The sequence below is a fragment of the Sciurus carolinensis genome, chromosome 4 (assembly GCF_902686445.1).
Source record: "Sciurus carolinensis chromosome 4, mSciCar1.2, whole genome shotgun sequence".
Lineage (NCBI taxonomy): Eukaryota > Metazoa > Chordata > Mammalia > Rodentia > Sciuridae > Sciurus > Sciurus carolinensis.
Window position 1 is genome coordinate 83,050,868 of NC_062216.1, and position 22,656 is coordinate 83,073,523.

At 34.9% G+C, this 22,656-nt stretch overlaps 1 protein-coding gene across 11 annotated transcripts in view; it reads right to left on the reverse strand.

Moving 5' to 3' along the window:
• Eps8 (epidermal growth factor receptor pathway substrate 8) overlaps nt 1–22,656 on the reverse strand; it is a 168,824-nt gene that overhangs the window by 55,252 nt on the left and 90,916 nt on the right. For 5 of the 11 annotated variants that reach the window (XM_047549457.1, XM_047549458.1, XM_047549459.1 and 2 more), the window contains 2 exons: nt 12,752–12,831; nt 8,863–8,939 (listed from right to left, as the gene is read on the reverse strand). The exons of 1 other annotated variant lie outside the window; for it this stretch is intronic. In XM_047549457.1, the coding sequence (XP_047405413.1) occupies nt 8,863–8,939; nt 12,752–12,810 (136 nt within the window). In that variant the 5' untranslated portion in view covers nt 12,811–12,831. Of the gene's footprint in view, nt 1–975; nt 995–8,862; nt 8,940–12,751; nt 12,832–22,656 lie in introns of those variants that run through there. 5 more of the 11 variants (XM_047549461.1, XM_047549464.1, XM_047549465.1 and 2 more) reach the window with 3 other exon arrangements.

The following is a 22,656-nucleotide window of genomic DNA, read 5'->3' on the forward strand; positions in this document are numbered from 1 at the left end:
TATTATATGAGTTAGACTAAATTATTAAGATAATAGGCACTACATGGAACATCTCCTTTTACAACATCCGAACTGGACAATGTTAAAGAAGATTCAAAACATGAGTCAATCACACCCATTACTATTAAACATTAATAATTTCCACATCAATAGAACACAAAAATGTGATATTCATAACTGTGGAAATAGCTGTTAGGAAAAAGGAGATTTAGGTAGAGTTACTGCATCAAACTACTTAAAAAGCAAAATAAATCTTTAATTTTATTTTCTAAAATGCTGCAAAATCAAAAACTAAAATTAAAATATACTCATCAGCTGTATTTGCCATTTTTCACTTATCAAGCAATTTGCATATTTTTAAGTTCAGAACTATACTATTTCTTGTAAAATAGAATGTTAAGATGAAAAGGAACTAAAGGGAAATCCAAAGATTTTAAATTCTAATTTCCAGCTTTGGTTCTGCCACTAAGTAGGAAACTAAGTTTGGGCACTTGGGCCATTTGCTTAATGGTCTAGGCCTCAGGAGTCTCAGTGGAAAATAAGAAGATTAAACAAGATAAAAAAAGACCCTTAAAGTCTTCAAATTCCAATATATATATATTCCATGTGTGTATGTACAACTGACCTTTCCTAACAAACAATATCTTCTAAATACAAGTATGTGTCTTTCAGTTAATTTAGAAACATGTAGATAGGTCTACAACAGAAGTTGAAAAGTTCCGCTCAACATCAAAAGAAAAGTACAAAAATATAAAGACTGTATGCAGATTCAAAAACATTAACAGAATTCTTTCAAAAACTTGATCAATGTTTGTCTCACAACACATGAAAGTAATCATATTTATGTTTACTTTTAAAAACTAACATTCCTTACATCAAATTACCCAAATATTATTACAATGTTTCATTTTTGATTTTGCAGCATTAAAATTCCTTAATAAAAACAGACACACTTAAAAATTCGGCCTCTGCTACCTTTCCTTTTCTGTTTGGATGACGACCTGAAGAAGTATGATCCATCTGGTCCTACCAAAACAATGAGGTCAAAAAGGAAGACCTGGTTTCACCTCAAATTTGCTATTCTAATATAACAAAGCATAAATATTCACTTACTTACTGTATTTCAAATTAATATATGAAAAAGTAAACCACAACTTTTCTGATTACTAGTGGAGGATTAATAAATATGAGATTTTAACACATAGATAATTATTCTTGGGAAGACCATTATGATTTCTGAAAGACAATATATAATTCAGGGATGTATCTGACAAAAGCACTTCTAGAAACAATCAGTATTCAGAAGCACTGGTTCATCATACTCTAATTCAAGTCTCCATGATAGACTCAGAACATGAGTATGGTTCTGCTTCCTTCAGTTTGACAGAACAGTTGAAAAATGGCAGTGGTTGCCATAATATCCAGTTATGATATGGTGGTTCCAGGATGTTTGAATGCTTGACTGGGTCTTTTGGATACCGAATGGCAAACATAGCTGAAGACCAAAAATACTGAGTATTCATACTTGGATTTTCTCATTATGAAGTAGTAAGCATTCATCCCCTCAGTTTTCCTAATGCAGTTTCTCAACCCCACAGAAACGTAATTTACAGAAACCAAAGGACTATTTAATAGCATTTATAAATAGTATGATATCAACTGAGCAATGTGATTGCCTTGAAGGCAAGTGTAATTCCTAATATTCCAAAGTAAGACCCATTTTAGGGTTTCTCTCCCATATTATACAATAAATAAGAAGCATGTTATAGGAAATGACCTTTTAAAGATTCTACAAATGTATAAATGCCATAAAATAGATTTACAAATAAATTAGTAGTTCTGATGATTTAAGTCAATGAATAAAGGCTAATATTAACATTTTAACAGGCAATTTTGAAAAAAGGTCCCTAAAAGGTAATTGCAATACATTTCCATTTTATGAGAATCATGTACTCACTAGTTGCAGAGAGTAATTACTCCTAAGCTGAAAACTCTCCCCCAAGCCTTAAAACAGTGTAAAAAGCCTAAATGAAGTCTTTCAGTGCCACTCAAGATAAAGCCTCTACTGAAGCTCACCATTCTCTAACAATGGTTCTCATTCTTGGCTGCCCATGAAAATGAACTTTGAAAAGCACTGTGTGGGTCCCACCCTGCGCACTGATTTGTAGAGGCGCTGCACATGAATCTGAGGTGCCTCCATGGTTAAAAACCACTAGTACTCCAACAATTCATATAAAGGCCAATTCATCTACTGTATGCCAACTCTTTTAAGCAGAAAATTTTCCTATCCAAATCAAAACTGTAAATCATGATCAAATGGCATATCAAACAATAAATGAATAAATCTAGTAGTAGAGTTTTGAGTTTATTGTGTTATAAGCTTCTCACCTCCCAATATAAGCATAATAAGTCAGTGTCTTTCCACCTTCCCCACCTCGGTGTCTCTTTAACAGTTATAGCTTAGAACAAACTTTACCTGCTTATAGTAACCCTGGTTGTGTTTCACTGCTTTTTCTGTTAACTTTATCCCATAGGCCGGAATACCCAAACCCAAACCAACAAATTTATGTGTATTTGGTAATCAATTATAACAATTCTTTATGTGTCATTTTAGCATTGTTGAGTTGATATGCTATTGCATATAGTGTGCAATTTCCATGGAGGTGAGGCACTGGGCGGGAACAGTGAAAAACAACAAACAATAATACATAAGGCAACTAAAATCAGTTTGGCAAATCAGTATCTGAAGCAAGAGATCACTTCAGGAAACAAACAAGCTCATTTTCACAAAACTACATTATTTAAGAATTAATTTTACTGGCCTGTTCAACAACTCATTTGAATGGCTTGCATCACGAGGAGAAAATCAGCTTTACATTTTTTAGATAGTTTGGGAAATTTGCCAAACTGTTTTTTTGAGTCACCTGCTCTGGCACACTCTATTAAGCTGAGTTTGACTCTAACGATGCCCAATTTCTTCATGCTGTGTAATTGTGAGTCATTTACTTCTTAAGAATTTCCAAAAAAAAAAAAGACTGTTTTTGCTCTTTTAAAAAAAGTTCTGAAAGTTTTCTGTTAGTAAAATACACACTATAAAGAGGAGAGAGAAAGGAGAAATGGGTTTTAACTTTTAAATGGCCACTTGAACATGTAACAGATTGTTTTGGTTTCAATTATTATAATTAGAGAGACTAGCTTTAAACCAAGATCAGGAGAGACAGGGACAGAAAAAAAAAGATAGGTACAAAAGCAAAAATGTGTGAGACAGGATGTTTGCTAAGAAAAGTGGCACATTCAGGAATACTGCTACAAAAAAGTGATCGAGCACTGTGGAGAAATTCAGGAAAGTCTACAATAAATTCAGTAACACAGAAATTGTGATTCATGGTTACTGGTTTCCTACACTCAATTCTTACCAGCAGGAAAAATAAAAGTGTATTTTTTCACTTGTTATATCACAGAATTTTAAACTCACAGCTAAAATGAGGCTTGAGAAGAGTGTGTGTCCATTATACTTATCCAATATTATTAGACTTTCTGATAATAGGAATCTCAGATTGACTGTAAATGTTGATAATGACAATAAAGTATTCCTAGCTGGTAATATCTTGAAATTTGAGTTTCTCTGGAGATGAGATGGCTTTAAGCAGCTGATTATTTGTAGTAAATGGTTACATTCCAAATTTTGTAATATCTACTGTAAAGGAAAATTACTTTTCTAAAAAGTTTAGCTATACAGAACAGCTGAAAACCCATACTTAAAGAAGTCCTCTGAGCTGTCATTGGAGATGCTGTAACATATAAACATAATGAGAAAATGTCTTAATTCACACTCAGAACCTATTTACTAACCAGAATTTCTCTCTAGTTTCCCAGCCCACATATATCAGAAGCTATGCTACAAGAAGGCATGTGATAATAACAGGGATGCAGCAACATGGGAAAAGCAGACCCAAATATTCAAAAAGGAAAATTAATGAATGATCTGGAGCAAAGTTAAGAAATGCAGCCTCTGGGAACATCACAGTGCACACACAGAGGGCACCCAGGTGACCCTCTAAGTCACCAACAAGGAACACAGGTACCACACCTGGAGGGAAGGGAATATTTAATACACTTTACCAATATTTTCCTTCAAAATAACTTAAAATTTTAGTGTTTAAAACCTGACAAACAGGTTAACTGAAAAAAATATATATGTAAAATCTCCAATTCCCTGATATCAGTGGCTAAATGAAATTTTACTGTTATGAAATAAGTGGAGGAGAAAGACATGAATATTCTTTTGGTAAGCAAGAGTTATGCTTTGTCAGGGATGTAAATTATGCACAGTCTTTTACAAGCTGGTGTGGAATTTTCTGGTATAGTAATGAAGAAATGGCAAAATAGAGTTATTAAAATTACAGCACAGGTTAACAGTTTTCCTAGAACAATTAACATATACCAAAAAAAGAGATGCACTGTGACATAAAACAGTACATTTTAGAGGACTTATATAAAAATTTCTCTAGAGTGCTATTAGGAGTAGTACCAACCATAAGCTTAAAAACAATTGCTACAGTGTTATTATCATTACTATTTCATAGATAAGGAAACTGGAAGTATTAGGTTAAATAATTTGCCCAAAACAGCAATTGGTAGAAGAGAAATTCCCTGGCTTTCTAACCCAGTCTGCCTCTCTGAGCACATTTAATAGGAGCCATTGGAGTGATATTATGTGTCAGTCCTGCAAAGGGTTCTCATGAAAAAGACAATCTGGAAAAGAAAGAAAAGAAAACCTCTGATACAGTAACTAGCCTGTGGTCAGTATGTGAGAAACTATGACTATCATTGTGAAAATTCATAATCTAGTACACTGAATAGTATTCTCATGATCCACAGAAGTTCATGCAATATAAGTTAATATATTAACTAAAATAGTAATTAATCCTGGGGAGACTATTCAATTAGTTTAATAATTGTGAAAGGAGAAATTTTAAAGAAAATGCATAAACTTCAGGAAGTAAACTGTATTATAAATCATCAAATTTCCAGTTTACAAAGAGAAAGTTAAAAGTATGTAGATTGGGAGGCTAAACACTCTCAAAGATAACTAAAAAGACTTCAAGAATTTGTTTCTTGCAAAGGTTTGTTCAAAACACAATTATATTTCTCCATGTCATTCTCTAGTTATTCATTCCATCATTTACTGAGATATTGGAATCTGTTTAAGAGGGAAAGCACTGTGTTCATGTGTGTGTGTGTGTGTACCAAGTGTTTAGAGAAAGCAGTGGGTTATTAGACACAAATAAGAATGAAACAATATGTGCAACTTCAAGGAACTCAAAACTCTTATTCTAAACCCCACACATAGCTAGTCATCTTTCTTCCTCGTAAATGCCTCCTGCATTTGCCCTCTTTCACCCCAGGTCATATTCTCTGAATTACTTTCATACTGTTCATTTTCATCACACTACACAAAATTGTCAAGCTTTCTCATAATTAGATTTTTTAAAATTATGTGATCTGACAATTCATCTAATCTTAAACAGAGCCTCAGTTCACTTTAAATGTAAAAGGAAGGGAAATAAAAATTTACTGCTTAACAGTTAAAGATTTTCAATCCTTGGATCTAAGATTTTTATAAAGCTGTCTTAAAACAAAATAAACATTAGAATTTACAGGTGAGTCCTATTTTTTTTTATCCTTATTCCTTTCTTAGTAGTCTGAAAACAGACTTTTGGATCTGTGATAACATGTGATTGAGAGGATTATACTTCTCCTCCTTAAAAAAAAATGTTGGGGTTGGGGTTGTGGCTCAGTGGTAAAGCACTTGCTTAGCATGCCTGAGGACCTGGGTTAGATCCTCAGCACGTCAGAAAAATAAAATAAAGGTATTTTGTCCACCTACAACTGAAACAAAATATTTAAAAATCAATCAATAAATAAGTAAAGAGTCTTAGGGTTATTATTAAACGACTAATTTATCTGGATTACTTAAATCTGATTCACCTGTTTTGATTCATACTTACCAAATCCATTCTCAATTTTGTTAACAGAATGACCTAAGACAAATTTCACCTATTTTACCCTGATTAAAACACAGCAAAGGCAGCTCAATATTTATAAATAATGTATAAATTGTTTGGTAAGATACTTCTTTTAATTTTATCTGTTCTAATTAGTTGTACATGACAGAATGCATTTATACATTTTGATAAATCATACATAAATGGAGTGTGAATTCACATTTTTCTGATTGTACATATTGTAGGATCACATCTATCAAGCAGTCATATATGTACATGAGGTAATAATGTCTGCTTCACTCTACTATCCATTCTGTCCCCATACCCCTTCCCCTCCTTCACTCCCCTCTATCTAATCTAAAGTAACACTATTCTTCCCTAGCACTCCCCCTACCTTATTATGAATCAGCATCCACTTATCAGAGAAAACATTCATCCTTTGGTATTTTGCATCTGGCTTATTTCACTTGGCATGATATTCTCCAATTCCATCCATTTACCAGCAAATGCCATCATCTCATTCTTCTTTAAAGCACAGTAATATTCCATCATATATATATACACATACATACAAATCAAGAATCAATAAATGAGATGAATTCAAACTAAAAAGCTGCTTCTCAGCAAAAGAAACAATCAATAATGTAAAGAGAGATTGGAAGAAAATCTTTATCACATGCACCTCAAATAAAGCATTAATCTCTAGGATATATAAAGAACTTGAAAAACTTAACACCAAAAAAAAACCAAATAACCCAATCATTAAATGGGCTAAGGAACTGAACAGACACTTCACAGAAGATTACAACTGATCAAAAAATATATGAAAAAGTGTTCAACGTCTCTAGCAATTAAAGAAATGCAAATCAAAACTACACTAAGATTTCATCTCACTCTAATCAGAATGGCAATTATCAAGTATTATTCTTAATATGGTCTGTGTGAATTTTTCCAATTTTATTACCCGATGCACTCACTACCTTGTGCTCTCCAAGTAGCACCAAACTGCCTGCAGTTCATTAATTCTTTATATTCATTCTACAAGTAGCACCTTAGCACAAATTATACATTAGACTTTGTGCTAATAAGCATGGGGTATCTGGAAGTGAACAAAACAAGTATGAGCCACCTTCACAAATCTCAGAGTCTAGTTCAGAAAAGGCTCCTGAGAGATCCCTGCTGACCAACCCCCACTTAGAAAAACTGACGGCTCCCACTACACCTAGGACACATCACCATCCAAACACACTTAACCTCTTATCATAAAACAGTATTTACTAGTTTATCTCACCAAAATTGCACATAAGCAATGACAATATCCTATTCATCTTTGAAATAAAAGTTACAAAAATAGACTATGACAATCACAGCCTAGCACACTGACACACTTAATAAATATATGCCTTAAAAAAAAAAAGAGGAAAGGAATTACTTTATTCTCTCAATTTTTTTTTTCTTTTTTAGTTTTCTTCAAGTCACTCTCTAGAACATATGTCCCTTAAAAGTCAGGCATCAGATATTATTGGTCCTGTCCTGAACACATATTGACTACAAAATATTTGCTGACTACATTCTCTAGATATACAAATCACAACAATTTAGGACAAAGTATGTCTCAGTATGATACTTGAGAATGGAAATCAACACCAATCAGACTGACAGGGTCATTTTTTAAAAAGTGTATATATATATATATATATATATATATATATATATATATATATATATATATATATAGAGTGAGAGAGAGAGAGAGAGAGAGAGAGAATTAAATTCATTCCATGAATGTATGACTTCAGTTATAAAGTCAATTTACTAAGAATATAGGCAGAAATGAATCATGAAACTTTAGAATTGTTCATTCAAACCACAGACATGAAAAGACATGAAACTGTAAATCTAGATGATATAGAAAGAATTCCAAAACTTACAAATGATGCTGGTTCCTACAGTACGTAATAACAATGACAGTATTGACAATAGCAAATATATAACATGTTTTCTACTTGCCAGGCACCGTTCAAAGCATTTTACGTTTACTAACTAGCTTGATCCTCTTATCAATGTCACCATATATCACCATTACAAGATAAGCAATATCAGGTACAGACAGGTGAAGTAATTTGCCTAAGGTCATTCTGCTAGTAAGTGATAGAACTGGATTTAAATCTAGGAAGTATAGTTCCAGAGTCTCTGCTCTTAACCATAATAACTATCCTGATTCTTTACTGTTAATACATTAGTAAAAGGCCATACAGACCCTACACAAGGAAATGGACCTGTGGTATACTTCAAGATGTGCATTTTCTCCTTCTTTCTTCTTTTTATTTTTTTTATACTTGAAGTTTAAAAAATATATGTATATATAAGACAAACTAGAGAGGTTATCAGGAAGTAGAGATTTGGAAAGGAAGTTTGATTATTTTGCAGTACAGAAAGAAATACAAGGATTGCTAATCATAACAACCTACTCCTCAAAAAGTTCAAGAGTTGTAAGGAAAAAGTCATTACCTGTCAGTTCGCCATCACAATTGGATCCATCACAAAGATCAACAAACATTTTACAAGTAACAAGTGGGAAAGCCCACTTCAGGCACCCATGACAAGAAAAGACTTTGAAAGTGCTGCAATAGATTTAATTTATAGTTCTAAATTGTATGACGGCAAGCACATTTCATAACTTCAGCAGCTTTTGTAAAAAACCTTTCTTTAAAATAATTCTTATCTAGCTGTCACTACTTCATCTCAAATAATAGAAACAGGGTATGGATTCAATCTATGACCTTGAAATTTTAAATTTATAAAAAAACAGGTTAGAAGCAGAATTATATCCCCTTCAAATAAACAAACATACCATATAGGGCCTTTGCACTTGTTTTTGAACTGTGATCTCTGTCCATTTGGGAAAAGGGGGGTGATGATCCGTAGCCACTGTAATAAAAAAATGGTCATTGTGTTGGGTTAAAGTCCAAAGTAGGTCATAAAAAATACAGAAATAGAAAATAGAAATTCCAACGTGCCATCATCACCATGTGTTTAAAAAAGGCATACTGAACCTATCATAAGTGTGCCAACACAAGCAAGATCCTGCTCTGGTGAGTGTTGAATAAGTACAACACAAACCATATGAGCCCAATGAGGACCGAGGTGGGTGCAAGTCACAGCCTCCTCTCGAGTGCCAGGTCAAACTGTAGCCTGAGGATTCCTCGAGGTTGGGACTATCTTAAAAGAACAAAAATTTGCCATATTCAATCAAGTTGTGAGTGGTAATACAGTTAAAACAAGTTCCCAGACACTTATGATATAATGAAGTAGATGCTATTATCACAAACACTCAAAATACAACCTATAAATAACACTTTATCACTAAATTTGACACGCTCAACTCTATATCTGGTCTCATTCAAATATGTTAGATGAAGTAAATACTGATTTGTTAGCATTTTATTCATTTATTCAGTAAAAGCTTATTAAACTCTAGAATCTAGAAGAATAAGGAGAATGGGGGGGAGACAAGATACTGCCAATAATACAGGCAAAAATAGTTACAACAGAATGATACATCAGGGTGAAACTAATAAATATAACAGGGGATCAAGGAAGGGTTGACTTCATTGGGATATTAAAAAAGTAGACATTTAAGCAGAATCCAAAAAAATGGAAAGAAGTTCAAAGGTAGGGGGAGAATAACACTGGGAAGAGATTTGTGGAACTGACCCAAGAAACAGCATGGTGTCTGTGGGACATGAGATTTAATGTGCTGTGCCTGGAAGATGAATGGTTGAAGAAGTGGAGGCACATAGAGCACTTTTTACATCATGGCTTAACAATTAAATTTTTATTCCTTCGATATGGTAAATATCATCTACCCTGAAAAATGACAAGTGAAATATATATCACAATGGCCAGTATTAAAACAAAACTTTGCACAATACAGAAGATGTACAATTGCCACTCAGGCCAGGATTATGATTTCAAGTTATACCTGGAGCCACTGGGATTGTTTCATCTGTCTTACTGTTGTTTTGTTGTACACATGGTAAATATCTTGACAGCACGGACTAAATGAGATTTAATCCTCCTCAAAATATTCCATTCTACTTTTTTTCTACTAAAAATGTATCATTTCTCACTTGTAACTATATCTCAATCACTTTACATAGGGTAATAAAAGCAGAGAACCACCAAAAAAAAGTCAGTATTTTACAAATAACAATTTTAAAAATGTTCCAAAGATTCTTGAAGCTCTGAACTAGAGTCTATAAAAGCAGTCATATAAAAAATACTAGAGCCATGGCCAATATCATTCTAAATGGTGAAAAACTGAAAACGTACCCCCTAAAAACTGGAACAAGGCAGGGATGCCCTCTTTCACCACTTCTATTCAACATCGTCCTTGAGACTCTAGCCAGAGCAATTAGACAAACCAAAGAAATTAAAGGGATACAAATTGGAAAAGAAGAACTCAAACTATCCCTGTTCGCTGATGACATGATTATATATTTAGAGGAACCTGGAAATTCCACCAGAAAACTTTTAGAACTCATAAGTGAATTCAGTAAAGTAGCAGGTTACAAGATCAATGCTCATAAATCCAATGCATTTTTATACATAAGTGATGAATCTTCAGAAAGAGAAATTAGGAAAACTACCCCATTCACAATAGCATCAAAAAAAATAAAATACTTGGGAATCAATCTCACAAAAGAGGTGAAAGACCTCTACAATGAGAACTACAGAACACTAAAGAAAGAAATTCAAGAAAACCTTAGAAGATGGAAAGATCTCCCATGTTCCTGGATAGGCAGAATTAATATTGTTAAAATGGTCATACTACCTAAAGTGCTATACAGATTCAATGCAATTCCAATTAAAATCCCAATGATGTACCTTGCAGAAATAGAACAAGCAATTATGAAATTCATCTGGAAGAATAAAAAACCTAGAATAGCTAAAGCAATCCTCAGTAGCAAGAGCGAAGCAGGGGGTATTGCAATACCAGATCTTCAACTCTACTACAAAGCAATAGTAACAAAAACGGCATGGTATTGGTACTAAAATAGACAGGTAGATCAATGGTACAGAATAGAGGACATGGACACAAACCCAAATAAATACAATTTTCTCATACTAGACAAAGGGGCCAAAAATATGCAATGGAGAAAAGATAGCCTCTTCAACAAATGGTGCTGGGAAAACTGGAAAACCATATGCAATAGAATGAAATTAAACCCCTATCTCTCACCCTACACAAAACTCAACTCAAAATGGATCAAGGACCTCAGAATCAGACCAGAGACCCTGCATCTTATAGAAGAAAAAGTAGGTCCAAATCTTCAACTTGTTGGCTTAGGATCAGACTTCCTTAACAGGACTCCCATAGCACAAGAAATAAAAGCAAGAATCAACAACTGGGATAGATTCAAACTAAAAAGCTTTCTCTCAGCAAAGGAAACTATCAGCAATGTGAAGAGAGAGCCTACAGAGTGGGAGAATATCTTTGCCAACCATTCTTCAGATAGAGCGCTAATTTCCAGAATCTATAAAGAACTCAAAAAACTCTACACCAAGAATACAAATAATCCAATCAACAAATGGGCTAAGGAAATGAACAGACACTTCACAGAAGAAGATGTACAAGTAATCAACAGATATATGAAAAAATGTTCAACATCCCTAGTAATAAGGGAAATGCAAATCAAAACTACCCTAAGATTTCATCTCACCCCAATTAGAATGGCGATTATCAAGAACACAAGCAACAATAGGTGTTGGCGAGGATGTGGTGAAAAAGGAACACTCATACATTGCTGGTGGGGTTGCAAATTAGTGCAGCCACTCTGGAAAGCAGTATGGAGATTCCTTAGAAAGCTTGGAATGGAACCACCATTTGACCCAGCTATCCCACTCCTTGGCCTATACCCAAAGGTCTTAAAATCAGCATACTACAGAGATACAGCCACATCAATGTTCATTGCTGCTCAATTCACCATAGCCAGATTGTGGAACCAACCTAGATGCCCTTCAGTTGATGAATGGTTAAAGAAACTGTGGCATGTATATACAATGGAATATTACTCCGCCATGAAGAATGATAAAATTATGGCATTTGCAGGCAAATGGATGAAATTGGAGAATATCATGCTAAGTGAGATAAGCCAATCTCAAAAAACTAAAGGACGAATGATCTCGCTGATAAGCAGATGAGGACATATAATGGGGGGTGGGAGGGGTTAGCATTAGGTTTAGGGTTAGGTTTAGGGTTAGGGATAAGGAGGGTGGTAAGAATGAAGGAAAGAAGGACTGTATAGAGGGAAAAGAGGGGTGGGAAGGGTGGGGGGAAGGGAAAAAATAGTGAATCAAACATCATAGCCCTATGTAAACATATGATTACACAAATGGTATGCCTTGACTCCATGTACAAATAGAGAAACAACATGTATCCCATTTGTATACAATAATAATAAAAATAAAATTTTTTTAAATTAAAAAAAGAAAAAAAAAATAAAAAATACTAGACTAAAACATCTTCCAACCATCACTGAGGTTGATGGTAACCATTTTATTCAAAATAGACAAACTTTTAATGATAACATTTGTTAGTAATAGAAAGATAGCATATGTCAAAGAGGAATGAACTACATTAAAATTGCAACTAATCCTTTTATTAAAAATACAAACAAATTGATACCGCCAAATCAAATACCCCCAAAAACAAATTTAAAATAGTCTTTTCAACTTACTTCATTTGAGATGGGTACATTCCAAAACCACTGGGATGATTAGAAATATGACCATTCATTGTGGCTCTCACTTCTGTGTGCTTAAAAAAAATAAAGAAAGTGCACATAAATTAGAAGCAACAAAAGTGGTCAAGACATCTCGGTTTTCAAAAGTTTCTCATTCAACAAATATGTGCTACTGCAAGGAACAATGCTTAAAATGCAGACATAAAGATCTCCTCCCTCAAGGAACTCAGACTCCAGAGGAATAGATGGACATATAAACTAAGATATGACTGCCAGTTAGCACTGAAATACTAACATTATAAATAAATTTAGATGAGGAAAAGAAAAATCTAAAATACAGTCTTGAATCTCCTAAGTACATAGGCATAATTCTATATTCTGCCCAAACTCAATAAATTCTCAACTTCATAAGATGTTATTTCATTACTTCATTGTAAAAATAGCATAGACTAATTAAACTAAAAAACTTACAAAATATAGAAAAGTACAAAGAGGGAAATATCAAGCCAAGTCCTATCACTTAAATATAATCATGCGAGCACATGCTTAGATGTGTGAGGCCCTGGATGTGATCTCCACTGCTAAAAAATCAATACAAATAGTCATTTACATCCCTGTCAAATGCCTTCCCTTTTTTCCTGCGTGTATTTTTCTTTTCTCTCTTCCTTGCTTCAAAGCACATTTGACAACATACCCTATGCATACATAATTGGATACATCTTTTTTCAAGAAAGTGTTCCTTTACACATTCCTGTCACTTTTCATAAGAAAATGATTTTTTAAATCAACATTAAATATTTATCTCAAGAAACCATGTTACAAAAGGAACAAATTTCCTTCAGACAAGACAAACAAGACAAGTAAGAATAAGTAAAACTTCCTTATTGCCAAATAGAATGGCCTTCCTTTCTTTCATCTAGACAGCATTGCTATATCTGACCTAAGTGTATGTACTCCTGGGTATTTTGTCTTCTCTCGATTCTGTGTCACCAAAGTATTCTGGATCTCGTGTCTTACTTTCCTGACTTCTGTCTGTTCATATATATTGCATGTCCTCAATAACTGAGAGACAAAACACCCACCTTTGTTATAGAACAAGGGCAAGGGTAGTGGAAGCATGAACTGAGTGACTGCCATGTGGTATTAAGGCAGATATTAGGACTACTGTGCAGAGCAAAACAGGTACCTCTCAGTTACAGGGCCAATAGGCTAGTGTGAAAAGCAGACACTTAATGAACAAATGTGAAGTTATAAATTGCAGTGACTATTACGACAGAAAAAATTCAGGGTGATATAGAGGCATATAATAAGGAAGCTTAATCCAGATTGAAAGAGGATTAAAGAAATGATATTCAAGACCTGGGAACTCCAAGTTAATCCTCATTCTTCAGATCTCAGTTCAACTGAAATATCCTCAGGGAAGCTTTTACTGACCTTCCTGAATAAATAAAATCCCACTATCAGTCATTCTCCATACTATAAACAATGTTTCAAAGTACGCACCTCAGATAATTTTTTTCATTTGCTTAAATTAATTCCTGACTTCATTAGACCATTAGCTCTGAAAGAGCAGGCACTTTTGTTTACATAGAATAAGTTTTCATTAAATATTTATCCAAAGAAAAAAAAGAAAGAAGTCTATGTCCCTCTCTTCAAAGAGGATATTGTAGTCTAAGGAGACAAAATAAATTCATATGAAACAAATAGTAAATAATTAAGTCCCAATGTATGGGCCTCTATTTTAAACCCACTAGAGGTTTAAAGAAGGGAAAAGTCAAGCAGATTGTCCTTTTTGGAAGGGTGAGTACTTTCAAGTTCTGCTTCAGCAGCTCAAAAAAATGGTTTAAGATTTGTAAAGATTCTCAAAACACTCAAATTTAATTCAAGCCTTCCTAGGAATGTTTCCATATTTATCCAGTATTTAAAAGCAAATTTCTAGATTAACTGGCCAAAGGAATTAGATGTCAATCTAAAATTATGCTGGACTAGTAGTATATTGAGCATTCCAAAATACAGCAATGGTCATTTGACCTTTATTCTCCTACATGCAGCAAGTCACAAAGATTCTTCTGGGAGAGATCTCCTTCATATATCAAGGCTGGAAAATAAGACGTGATCATGATGGACTGGTAACTGGTGAATGTGAATAAACTCTGATCTTCCACCAAGTTCTATATACTCCCCCATATATCTCTTAGTAACATCCTGAGAATTTACTACCTGAGCCCAGATGTTCATTTGCCTGTCATTCCTCCACAGATTTAGTGTTCTCTTGTCTAAAAGGTATAGCTTTGGTAATTTCTCCAGATTCACTCTTGTGAAGATCCTTATTTACATTAAAATTAATAAAACTTTTATGCTCTTCTCTTGTTCATCCACTCTATGTTAATTAGTTGGGTTCCTAGACCCAGTCACAGAGCCCACATAAGAACTGATGAGGACAGAGGGGATCTGTCCTCCCTACAGAGCAAATAGTGACTACACCTCTACATATGTAGTACTCATAAAATTCTGCGTATCTTACATTGCCATTTTCTTTCCTTTTTTTTTTTTTTTTTTTTTGTCATTTCTTCCTCATTTTATACTTAGAAACAATCAGTATTATTGTGGTATGCCAATTCTTAAAGGGGGAAACATTTACTGATTTCCATAGTATAAATATTCCCACCATGGCCAATTTCAAGCTATCAATGGTTTAATAGCAGCTTACAAAATTCCTATGTATTTCATAGTTGGCTGTTAGAAGTTATAGGATCCAACTCTGGAATTGGAACCAGGACAGAGGCCTGTAATAACATTATGGATTAGAGCTAATGGGTTAAGACAAGGGCATTCAGTTAAAAGCCAGGAATTCTAACACTACCTTTGGCACTTACTGGCCTTTGCAAGTCAACTAAAGCTTCTGTCTCAATTCTCTTATCACTAAAATAGAGATAATTCTTGATCTTCCTAGCTCATAGGGCCAGTGTAAAGATCAAATGAGAAAGACACACAAGTTTCTTCAAAAGTCTAAAAAAAAGGGAAGAAGAAAAGTTCTTTCAAAACAAGTTGGTTCATTCAGTATATAATTTAAGCCCTCAGGGTTTGTGCCGATTTTGATCTGGTTTGCATCTTAAAAGCATGGCAGCTGGTTTTAATGAAAAGTGATAGTCACAGCATCCCATCTTTTTGGTGTTTAATTCTTCATGACAGTTAAATAAATGCCTGGTTTGTGTTTTGTTTTAAAATTGTGATTTGTCTGAATAGAGAACATTGGAAAAGGGAATAGAAAATGTCAATTTGCTAAATTGAATTTTAAATATAGAAACATCTCATTGGGCCACTGTAGTTTCACTTTTCACAGCTGCTCATGTGGCAATAAGGGGGCTTGCAAATATTGAAACAGAACAGTTACAATGCACACCTTGCAAAAGAAATGATTATAATGTTTCTTTTTTCTGTAGGCTTTTAAAATATATATCCAATTTATACCTAGCTAGACCATATACACAAGTTAAAAAGTAAACTGTTAGCAAAATATTGTGTTCTTCTTCCCATAAACTGCTAAAGCAGCTAAAAAACTGAGACAAAGTTTTATCACTTTAAAGTCACAAAAATGCAGTTAATTTTACTAAATGTACTACCTGATTCTACTCAAAGTATATATTAAAACCATCATAACAACTTCCAACTATTTGATTTAAAGTAAGAGTCTCAACTTCCTTATGAAAACACTTTTTTTATAAGTCGCAGTTACTATAATTTTTATTATGCACATAAAATAACATTCTTTGCCAATTACAAAATAAAAATAATAAAATTTAAGATCTAAATTAAGCACACCCAAAAAGTTAAACCCTGCAACTTTTTTTTTAAAAAAGTAAATAAGATAAATGAAAATCACTGTAAGAATAAATGAAGCTGAGATAGCAAGTTAAATTTGTATCAGAAAGTTTTAAGATTACCAAAAATACATAAATGAAGTTTTAGATTCCCTTTTCTTTATTCTTGTTTGCATCTGGTATCAGTTTTCAAACTGTTGAATGAGAATACCACCTACCCAGTCTTGTTACCAAACAGCTAGTAGCTCTCAGCATACTGAGCCGTCCTTCAAAGGTCTGTTCTCTCAGAACTTGCCACTGACTTGTTTTGTTTACTGATGTGCTTTCTGGGTTTGACACAGTATCCTGAAATATCTATATCCAGACTGCAATTTATGTCTCAATCTCAGTTAAAACCAGGAAGGGAGGTTATTAATAGCATTTAGGTTTTAGCTAAAAGACCACTGAAACTTAATTTCTCTGAAAACTTTGTGAAATATTCTACCAGGGATTTTACTTGAATACTTAAAAAAAATCCACTTTAAACTTTCAAAATCTACCTCCTGCAAAGTATTAAGTGCTTTTCAATACCTCTTATAAGTAATTTCAATAAAGATGCTACTGTCTACTTTCATTATTTAGTCTACCAAAAGCATCTGAGGTTCAATTAAATGTTTAGCTAAGTTCGATTTTTAAACAAACTTCTACATTTTTTAATAATTTTAGACTTACAGAATTTATGATGATAGCATAGAAAGGTTCTATATCCCCCATTTCCTTATTGTACACATCTTACATTTACTCACGTAATGATCTAGTGTTTTGAACCATCTAATGAACCAATATCAATATGGTATTATTCACTGCAGTTGATACTCTATGTGAGTTTACCTGATGCCACCTTCTGTTCCAGGGTCCTATCCATGATTCTCTATTATATTTAGTCCTTGAGTCTCACTGTGCTCCTCTAGACTGTGAGCATTTCTCAGACTCCCTTTGCTTTTGATGATTATATTAGTTTCTGAGGCTGCCATACCAATTTATGGGAAACTGGCTTAAAACAATAGAAATTTATTCTCTCGCTGCTCTGAAGACAGAAGTCTGAAAGTCCTTGGATTGTAGATGCATCACCCCAATCTCTGTCTCCATCTTCACTTGGTCTACTGCCATGGGTGTGTCTGTGTACAAATTTCTCTTTTCTTTTAGCCACTGGATTAGGGGTACACATCAATCCAGTATGACCTCAATTTAATTATATCTGCAAGATACCTATCCAGTGGGGTCACATATGTAGGTAAGGGGCAGTAAACTTATCTTCTGGGGAGACACAGTTCAAACTGCCTTGGCAGTTTTGTGAGTAGTACCATATTTTGACATTTTGCAGTATCTCCCTCAATTGGGGTTTATCTGATGTTTTCTCATTAGACTGAAGTGACAGGTTTAAGGTGGACACCACAGAGGCAAGTGTCCCTCTCATCACAGAGTTACCAAGATTCCCTGCTATGAGCATGACTTATATGCTGCTCATGCTCATCTCGATCCCACCTGTGGTGTGCCTGGTGCTCCCACTATACAGGGGCTCCTCACTCTCACCACACAGCGCTCTTCAGGAAGAGTCACTCCCCACAGCCATAACTATAGCTGCTTGAGGAGGGAGTGCTACGTGAGTTATTTGTAATTCTTTAGTATGGAGGTTTTGGCCATTTACCCCAAAATTAAACTGAAATGATGGGAAAGCATTAAAAGGGCTCAGATAAAGAGTAGCAACTCTCAAGAGTTTTCTAAAAATTTCCTATTTCAGGTGATGAGAAAAGAACTGAGCTCCATTTCAGTTCTGTGTAATAATAATTTAAAAAAAAAAAAAAAAAAAAAAAAAAGGCAGCAAGGGAAAGGGGGACAGGAGCGAGACCCAACCCTTAATGAAAACCTCTGGCTAACACCACCCAAAAAGTGTCAGAATTTAAAAAGTAAACATCATCTAAGAAGTTCAGATCTTCCCAGAAGTCCAAAGTTGTTGAGTATGGATTCTCAGAAGAGGCAAAATCATCACTGTGGGCATTTTCTCCCAGGAAAAGAGTAAAACTAGAACATTTCCTCCAATTCCACTTTTAGTTGACCACATTTCAGGGAGTAACACTTTGGAGTGAGAAGTAGAGAAATCCATTCCACAGGACTGGAGATGTAGCTCAGTGGCAGAGTTCTTGCCCAGCACGTGTGAGGCCCTGGGTTCAATCCCCAGTACTGCCAAAAAATGAAAAAACCCAGAGAAATCCTTTCCACCAGCCCAGCTCCCTTTTCTCAAGTCTTTGCTTTTTATAAATCAGTCTCAAGGGTTAGTAATCTCTGATAGTCTATGAACCTTAGTGGAAGATCTCCTAAATTAAACTGTGCCATTGAGCAGTGTACAACAAAAGTCACTGGAAAAAAAATGAAGCTCACGTGAGATACATTTTATTGCTAGATATCCTTTTCCCATAGCGGTGTCATATGATAAATTAGTACAGTTCAACATATTTGCTCAACAAAGGCAAACAAAGAGCTGCCAGGGCCTGACAGAACCCAGCTGGGTGGGAAGACAGAAAAATATGCTACAACTACCTTTAATGAGATTTAAACTCGTGAATTCAACTTTCATTCCGATGTATGAAATGGTCTCTAAAAATAGTAAATCATAAAACATTACAGGTACAGTTGGAAGAGTTCTAACCCACAGATGAGATATTTTAATATTTAACTGCCTATTACATGGTCACATGCCCTCTGTTACTTAGAGCAAAGAACATCAACAATAAACAAAATATTACAGGCGATTCACTTCGCATTTTTAGTAAAGTTCCTTAGGAAGATCAATGTTCTACAAAATGAACGTGTTTGGAAGTGGTTACAACCTAGAAAGTGGGAAGGGTCACCTTTAAGTAACTGGTGTACTGGATTTTTTTTTCCCACTTTTCTAAATCAGACACACATCCCTCTAAGGTTAACTTCACTGTTAAACCATGGATGACTTTTTTTAAAGTAATGGATTTCTAGTTTTTAAAAGGTTAAACAGAGTTTCCTAGTGTACTATAATATAGATGCTTATATGTCCTCCAAATTACCTCTCATATACTGTATAAAAAGATATCATTTAGTATCTTAATGTCATCTTCTGCTGCCTACCCCTGCTACTCAAATATTGATTATTTTGGTAACAGAACAAGGAATCATCACAGTTCATCAAAGGATTTTCCCACTGTTGCAACTCGTTCTATTTTTGCAACACATGGGCTTCACTGGTCAGATCAGGAGCATGATGGTTAGATGGGGGCAGGTATTTGCTTTATGTACTTCTTTGGGTATCAAGATAGCATCAAGTTCAACAAGTATGACTATATAAATCTATGGGACATTCATGATTGGGTAGATAGGGTAAACAATCAATCTTAACTGCTGATACACACGGCTCTATAGCTTTTAATATTTTGTTCACATAGAAATGCTCTCCTTTCAAAATACAATTTTTTGTTTATCTTTAAGAAACAAGGCAGTTCTAATATGCTATTAGAAAGTGATGTGGCAAAGACAAGACAAAACAAAACAAGAAATCAATTCCTTTAACTACCTGAATATAAAAATAACCCAGATTATAGTAGGTAATCCGATTAAGAAAAAAAATCTCTGGCATGTTATCCAACTCACAGAAGACCTAGGACAAGGAAAAACCTTCCTTGAAAATTTTCCTACTCTTACAAAGAAATTTTTTTTGGGGAAAAAAAAAAAAAACATTTAAGAAAAGAGCACATTATAGGCAATGCAAGGACCCCAGAACATAAGGTTAAGGGGAACCAGGAAAGGGTAGAACAAGAGAGAACAAAATCTCCCTCAAAAAATGACTTAATGAAGAAGACAAGATGAAGCTTTTTAGAAACATGGTACAGTGGGGAGAGAGACGTGGAAAGGATCACTTATAGTGCAGGCACAGAGAAGGCAGAGTGCCAGGCAGCACCTCAGGATGGGTGGGGAGGGCACCTGGCCACCAAATCCTCCCTTCACAGGCTGAGGCCAGAGCTGAGGTCATAGAGAACGGAGAAAGGGCAAAGGCAAGCAAGGGCCTGGCCATTAAGGAGCCCGCCCTGCAAACTGGAACTACTGAGGAACCATGTCAAGCACTGGGGAGTGAGGAGGGGTGACAAAGGTGGGAGTTGAAGTGAGAATCCATACCAGAGGGCAAGTTACAGGTGTCAAACTTCTATTACACCAAAACTCAGTGTTTACTTATGATGTCTATGGAAACTTCATTCACAGCAGACCAAGACTGTTTCCCTCTGGGTGCAGCCTTCTACTATTAATGGTTACCTCCTCCCCCACTCTTGGTTCTACATACCCTTAATCCTATACCATTACTCCAGCAGATCTGGATGTCTCCTTTCATACTCTCACACCTACCTGTTCTTCACTGGCCCGTCACTTTTTCGCTGCTGCAGGCCTCTCCCAGACCCCCACAAGTTCCTGCTGCAGCTGACCTGACCACCCTGAGGCCTCCTGCAGGCTCTCATTGCGGGACCAAAACCCACCCTCAATCCCTTCATCTTCCCGCCACCTTGGACCCTTACTTCCAGGATCCCAAGTCTCCCTCTTTCAAGCCTTTACTTGTTCTTATTTTGATAGAACAAGTACTTCTAGAACTTCCTGAAGAAGAATGTATGAAAGGCAGATTTTCTGAAGTTTTACATGACTAAAAATGTGTTTATATGTGATCAAATATTTTGCTAGGTTTCAAATTGCTTACTGGAAATTATTTTTTGCCACATAATTTTGAAGCCAGAGTTCTTCTGTGGCCAGTGTTGCTGCTCAATTTCAGATGCTGCTATGATTCTCAATTTGTTATATGGCCTTGCTTCTTCTTTCTGAAGTTTTATGAACTTTATTTTTTTTCACCTGAAATTCTTAAAATTTCATGGTGATATAGGTAAGTATGGGTGTTCTTCCAATATATATTCTTCAGGGGGCTGAGGCTGTAGCTCAGTAGCAGAGCACTTGCCTAGCACATGTGAGGTACTGGGTTTGATCCCTAGCATTGCATAAAAATAAAAATATAAAATATATATTCTTGGGCTGGGGAGATAGCTCACTCGATAGAGTGCTTTGCCTTGCAAGCACAAGCCCCTGGGTTCGATCCCCAGCACCACAAAAAAATAAATAAATAAATATATATATATATTCTTCAATATACTGATAACTCATAAGGCCTTTTCAAACTTGAAAATCTCTGTCCTTAAAGTCTGGAAATTTTTTTTTTTTGCCTTATTTCTTTGTTAGCTTCCTCATTAGTTTTCTCATTATCTAAAACTTTCAGTTGTTCAGAATAGGAACTTCCACATTCATACATTGTTGGTGGGACTACGAATTGTTGCAATCACTCTGGTAAGCAGTATGAAGATTCCTCAAAAAACTTGGAATGGAATTACCATTTGACCCAGTTATCCCACTCATCAGCATATTTCTAAAAGACTTAAAATCAGCATACTATAATGACACATCAGTGTTTGTAGCAGCTCAATTTGCAATAGCTAGATTGTGGAACCAATCAACGTAGGTGCCCTTCAACAGAGGAATGGATAAAGAAAATGTATATATACACCATGGAATATTACTCAGTCATAAAGAAGAATGACTTTATAGCATTTTCCAGTAAATAGATGGAACTGGAGACTATATGCTAAGTGAAATAAGCCAATCCCAAAAAAACAAATGTTCTCTCTGATATGCAGATGATAACTCACAATAAGTAGGGGTGGAGGGGGAGAACAAAAGTTCATTGGATTAGATAAAGGGAAATGGAAATAGGAAAGACAGTAGAATGAATCAGACATAACTTTCCTATGTTCATACATGAATATACAACCAGTGTAAACTCCACATCGTGTACAACTACAAGAACGGCAAGTTATATTCCATGTATGTATGAAATGTCAAAATAATTTCTACTGTCATATACAACAAAAAAGAACAAATAAAAATTAAAAAAAGAAAGAATAGGAACTTCCAGACTCTCTATTTTTCTTGTCTTTTCTCTTTGGTTTTTCATTTCCTAGTACTTTTGTTCTATTTCCTAGATGT